Below are 6,000 nucleotides of genomic sequence, written 5' to 3' on the forward strand. Positions count from 1 at the left end.
GCTGTTCACTCTCTTAACTTAACACAATCTTCTCCTGTCACAATTTAGTGAAATATCATTTATGCAGTGTAAAATAAAATCACCTGTATAACCTGGTGCACATGTCAACTGGTAGCAATGAAAGAAAATAGCTCTGAAAATACACTGAGACGAGATAAAAGCATCACGACCTCCGTATCTGAGGAGGATAAAAACCTGACGTTTTATCTGTCTCAAACTTTATTCCTCACTCGCTTTAGCTCTTTTAAAATCGAGTCACTATAAAGAGCTGTTCATCCTCTTTGTCCGTCAACTGCCTTTAGGAGAAAATGTCATTTTCAGGCTCCAGGTTCGACAGAACTAAGGAGAGTCACATCTCAGTCTCCATTATCTCTGTTCTACTTCTACTACTGATCTGAATTACAGGTCTTGCCACAAAAGACAAAATTACCACAATTGAAGAAGCCAGAGTTGGTGAGAGAAGCTGAAAATCTTCGTTTCACTCGACAAGTCAGTTCATTTGAGTCTGTTTAGTAACACAATAAATACAACAGACGTTTTGTTCTGAAAAGTTAACATTATTTTTTCATGACTGAGCCGCCGCCAGCTTTTAAACTGTTGCACAGATACTCGGGGGAAGTATTTGAAACTCCAGACGCTCGTTACGCCCTCGTACAACTAATACCTGGTGATTTCAATATCTACATTTGCCGCCGTGCAGCTCTGTTAAATCCGCTGGAGATTTTAAATGTCATTTCATCTTTTTCTCTTTGCACAACGACTCGTGGAAAAGGTCATACGTCTTATTTTGCACCAACATTCGGAGCCCAGTACAAACGGATTGAGCACGTTCAGCCACTAACTACTTGTTGAATCATGGAGGATCTGTCCGAGCTGTTTGCTTTTCTGTGTCTGGACTTTATCTTTTGCAAGGATTTCACAAAGACCACGACTCATTACTCCTCTTAAGTAGAGATCATAACAATTTTAAATGCAAAAACTTGACCTGACTTTTCCGTACCCTTCCCACACTTTAAGAAATAGCAAACCCCAAATGTCTCTGACCAATTTGCCTCTATTTGAAAGTTAATATGAAAAAACACATGATTGTCCACTATAATAGACTATAATACAAGTTTGAAGAGCACAGGTACAATTAATAAAATAATTAAGTCGCTCATTTACAGGATTTCCTGACCAATCTGGTTTATTTAAGACCTTTTTATCTGCGTATTCATCGTTGTAATCGAATGTGAATCTCCTTGCTGGTTTCTGTGGCATGAATGCAGCACAGGATGCTTGATAAGCAGCAGGACTGGATGAAGGAAGCTAATTTTACTCGTCATTACTCAAAGCCTCCGAGCTCCCACCCCATTATTCTAGTTGAATTATCCAGTAATGTATTTTTTTTTTTTTTTTTTTATAAATAGAAAACAAAGACACTTGTTATGCTGGTTCCATTAGTGTGTGATTTAATACAGTTTCAGAATTCAATCACACTCTTACTGGGCCTGTGTTCATTCATTTTTAAAGAGAGAGAGGGACTGACGTAAATGTTTTTAACAATCACACACAACACAAATTACTGCACTTTGTCATTTTCCCCCCACGTGAATGAAGACGTACGACACGTCTCGCTTCCTGCCAGTGCACAGAGAGGAACTTTGAACATTTTCCTCCTGCTCCAACTCGCTGCTGGGTGCAGTTGTTCAGATAGCAGCTCGGTTGCACCTATAAACTACATATATGTCTGATTCGCTATTTAATGGGGCTTTCAACCACATCTTATGTTCCTCGGCAGAGAGAACGGGGAATGGACTGTGTTTATAAAGAGTTATTCTGGTCTTAACAACCACTCAAAGCTCTTCAAAGTACAGCTGACATTCACCTATTTACTCACACATTCACACAGCTCCTCTGTATCTAGGCATTTGTCTATCAGTCATGCATCTTACGTGTGTGTGTGTGTGTGTGTGTGTGTGTGTGTGTGTGTGTGTATGTGTGTGTGTGTGTGTGTGTGTGTGTGTGTGTGTGTGTGCACGGCTGTGCAGGAGCAATTTGGTTGTTGAGTGTCTTGCTGAATTAAAAGTATTACTATTTTTTAATGTTGCAAAATATTGTTTTGAAAGAAGCAACAGTGATGATTAGAAAAGCGTTGTCGTCCATTAAAAAATATCTCTGTGAAAATGAATCTCTTGGCTTTTTAATCCCTATTAAAATTAATTTGTGTTCCTGAAATTAAAGCACAGGGGAATAGTTTCAAAGAGAAAACCGTCTCTGTCGCTCACGTCATTCACGATAGTTAGTTTTAGTTTCTTCACAACAATTTGCCGTTCGCCTCAGGACGACGCTATAGTTAAACACACCGGCAGTGAGACTCCAGGCAGAGCTGAGAATATCACTTCTCATCAAATGTGTGCTTGATGAAAAGGTGCTTTGATGAATTACTCACATCGTCTCAATGTTTTCTGTCACACTGTACGAACACTGTTCAAATTAGATTTCTATAAATTCCTTACGTACGTTGAGCACTTTGTGTTTCAGGGTGAGGCAGAGTGTCGGGTCGGATGCTTTAATAGGAGCGTGATCCCGAAGTTCTGCTAAAGTGGGTGCCGACTTTCACAGTTCAAGTCACTAATGTGTGCCTGCAGAGACTTCTGGGGCTGCACCCATCTACTTGAACTCCATCATACGGGCCTACGCTCCGTGTCGGCCACTGAGCTCCTCCGAGGAACGCTGGCTGACATTTCCCTCCCTGCACACAAGGCGATCACAGTCCGGACTGTTCCCGTTTGTTCTCTGGTGGTAGAACAAGCTACCGAAGGCTATCAGAGCAGGATAGTCCCTCTCGTTCTGCAATCTATCTTCTCTCCTACCCTCTTGAAGACTCTTCTCCTCTGAGAGCACCTCCTCTCTCAACCCTTCTAACTCCCCAACATGCCTGACAAGCACTAACTGTGCACCTCTTTACCTCAACTCCTAAACTTTATCTTGTTGAACAGATTCACCACTTAGTATTCACTTCCAGGTCTACACTGTTCTGAAGATTTAGTGTGGACCCTCAGTTGCAAGTCGCTTTGGATAAAAGCATCTGCCAAATGAGTAAATGTAAGAGTCAATGTATGTGTGTGTCCTTTACCTCTGCGTTCCGTGGTAACAACCAGGGCCTCCTGCTCCTTGCCCCAGCCCACCGCGGTGCGAGCGGTGAGTCGGAACACGTAGGTCTGCTCCGAGGAGAGTCCCGTGACAGTGAACTGGCGAGCGTTGGAGCCCACCTCCACCGTGGTCCAGCGCAGAGGGTCCCTGCTGTCCAGGCAGTAGGAGATCTGGTAGCCTGGTGAGGGACAGAAACAATAAGGACACAGGAAGACAGAGATTTTTTGAGTGTGAATACGATTCCTCTGTGTGTTTTTGTGGCCTACTTTCGATCAAGGAACCCACAGGAATCAAAGGCGGAACAACATGAGACAGGAGAGAGTCTGAAAACGTAGCTCCGCGATGCCAAAGCACACAATCACATTTCCACAATAAAAACAAACAAAAAGACACACTGTTCATTTACACGTCTTCACCACAGACTGCGTGTGAAGACGAATGAAGCGTCTCCACTTCCCCCCACTATTTAGAAATGAAGCTGAAATATCCCAGATACGAATGTTGTGCATTTGGAGAATTAGTCTGATCGGGGGAATGGAGTCATGGAAGCAAAGTCCCAGGGATACACGCACGCACTGGAATCAGGAGTCACGCAATTCTTATATAATCAAATAACATAATACAAATACATTTAATGACATTAAGGTGATCAGAAATACCTAAAATAATCTTTGAGAGAAATGTATTTGATGTGTACTTTGACCTTTTTGAGTTTGACCCCACGTCCCACGTTGGGGGAGCCGTCAAGTCTTCTATCTTTATCGATATTCCCAGTATAGACTCTCTCATTCCCAATAACATAGCCGAAATTTTAACATTCAACTCACACACACTCACACACAGATATTCCCTCTACACATTATGTAATCATACATCCCTGCGCTGTCCCCTTGGCTGTGACCCACGGCGTACATCTGTTTCTCTGTCTCATGTGCAGCAGGCCATGTAATAACACAACCACACACTTTAACACATACACACCGTGAAACCACTGATCCCAGACCAAGCTTTCCACAGGCCACTGGCCACTCACACAAAAGAAAACCCCTCAACATGAAGATTGTATTGTACACCAAACACGCACAATCACGCTTCCATGAAGTCACACAAAACATCTGAAGAGAGCGCGGAGTGTGATTGGTGCGGAGGGAAATCATCGGGATGATAATCTGCTCAGAGGAACATAATCTGGTTGTGTGGTTGATAATCTCATCAGATCGTCTGAGTCTATGTTAATGTGCACGCAGCGTGTGGAAGATTATTGGATAACAGCTACACTACAAATCCTCTTGCATCCGAACAATTGGGTCAGAGCGCTTCATTATGTTCTGCGCTGAATATCATTAGCACGTCGCCGCCATCAGACGCACGAGGCTAAATCTCCATTACAAAGTGACTGTGTCATGTCAGGGAAAGGCCAGCTCCGTCTTCCAGAGACAGATTCAACATTTATTCCATCCTGATTCTTCAGGCTTTTCAAAACCTGTATCTGCATGTTGTTGTGGCCTTGTCTGAATTGATTTAAGTCTTACAGGAGCGGCAGGGCCACCGACACCGACTACTCTTGAACGTAGTAGTCGTGAATTCTTTGTGCTATGCTTTTACTTTAATATAATTCTGAGCTGAAAGCTTATAAATAAAACTCTGGACGACAGCAAATGCAGGTCACAACTGACTCTTCTCATCCCTCAACTCCCATTTCAACACTACAAATTGTATATTGTGTTAAATCATGTCTCCGTGTGTTATTGTACCATTGGATCTGAGGATAAAACTCCACTGAGGCTCTAACGGACAAGGTGGTATACATCATCTCCTTTTAGACCTGTCAGCCCTTTCTCTCCAAACTGTGACAGAACGCTGAACGTTACAATTATCACTTTTTCACTCTTAGGATCGTAATTGATGTGTTATTTTTATGTCACGGCTTGTTTTTAATGGATTGTTATATATTACATCTATATAAGATATTTATCTGAAGCCCTGGAGATGTACTAAACGGTCGGATTGTGGACGGATTAATTGAAGTGTTGATTTGATCCGCGTCACTAATTTACTCCTGCATTTACTGCTACTTATTTAAATTTGTAACAGTTTCTTTCATTTCCCGTGTATAGAAAATAATCATCCATCCGTCCTTGATTGAAATAAACCATTGAAGTAGTTTTTTTGGATCTCTGTGTAAAGGGCCCTTTCAGATAAAAACACACTTGTCCTGTATTGGCCCTGGTTCTCGGAGCAAAATAGGTATTTTCAATTTTTTGGTTAGTTACCTGTATTGAAACTCGTGTCATATAATTTGTGGAACTCAGGAACACACTCCTTTGTGTTGCTATTCGACCTGAGGTGTCAGGACCTGTCGACCTGGGTCCGGACAAAGATTTAGAAGTGATGTTCGGGTCGGGGTTGGTCACGTGGGACTCGGGAGAAAGAAAGCATCTTCTCCTCCATTGTGCGTTCTGTGACTGGCGGATGCTTTGTTTCTATTGGATGTGCAAATGTTTGTCGTACTTTGCTTGGTGCAGCAAAAAAAACAACAACAACCTTGTGCAGCACAAGCTATTGAACAGGATGGTTTTCAGAGCACAGCAGGGGGCCGCTGTCGTAGATGTTCTGAGCCAATACCGCCATCGATACTGTAGTTTTTTTAAACAGTACATGAAATAGAGAAATTGCTTCACAGAAAGTCAAAGCAGAGATGTTTGAGAGATGAAGGTGGTGTGTGTGTGTGTGTGTGTGTGTGTGTGTGTGTGTGTGTGTGTGTGTGTGTGTGTGTTATTCAAAACCCTTGTGTTAAATTGGTTATGACATGGCTTTTGGAGAAAATTAAAAAACGAAGTACTAAAACCAATTAAGTAGTTTTAC

The 6,000-nt window shown here is 42.2% G+C and overlaps 1 protein-coding gene across 1 annotated transcript in view; it reads right to left on the reverse strand.

Annotated features, from left to right (window-relative positions):
- Positions 1-6,000, reverse strand: part of LOC117765011 (protein sidekick-1-like) — a 231,940-nt gene that overhangs the window by 23,538 nt on the left and 202,402 nt on the right. The window contains 1 exon segment of the mRNA XM_034591217.1: positions 3,119-3,313. Coding sequence (XP_034447108.1) covers positions 3,119-3,313 — 195 coding nt within the window.

The sequence above is a fragment of the Hippoglossus hippoglossus genome, chromosome 1 (genome assembly GCF_009819705.1).
Source record: "Hippoglossus hippoglossus isolate fHipHip1 chromosome 1, fHipHip1.pri, whole genome shotgun sequence".
Taxonomy (NCBI): Eukaryota; Metazoa; Chordata; class Actinopteri; order Pleuronectiformes; family Pleuronectidae; genus Hippoglossus; species Hippoglossus hippoglossus.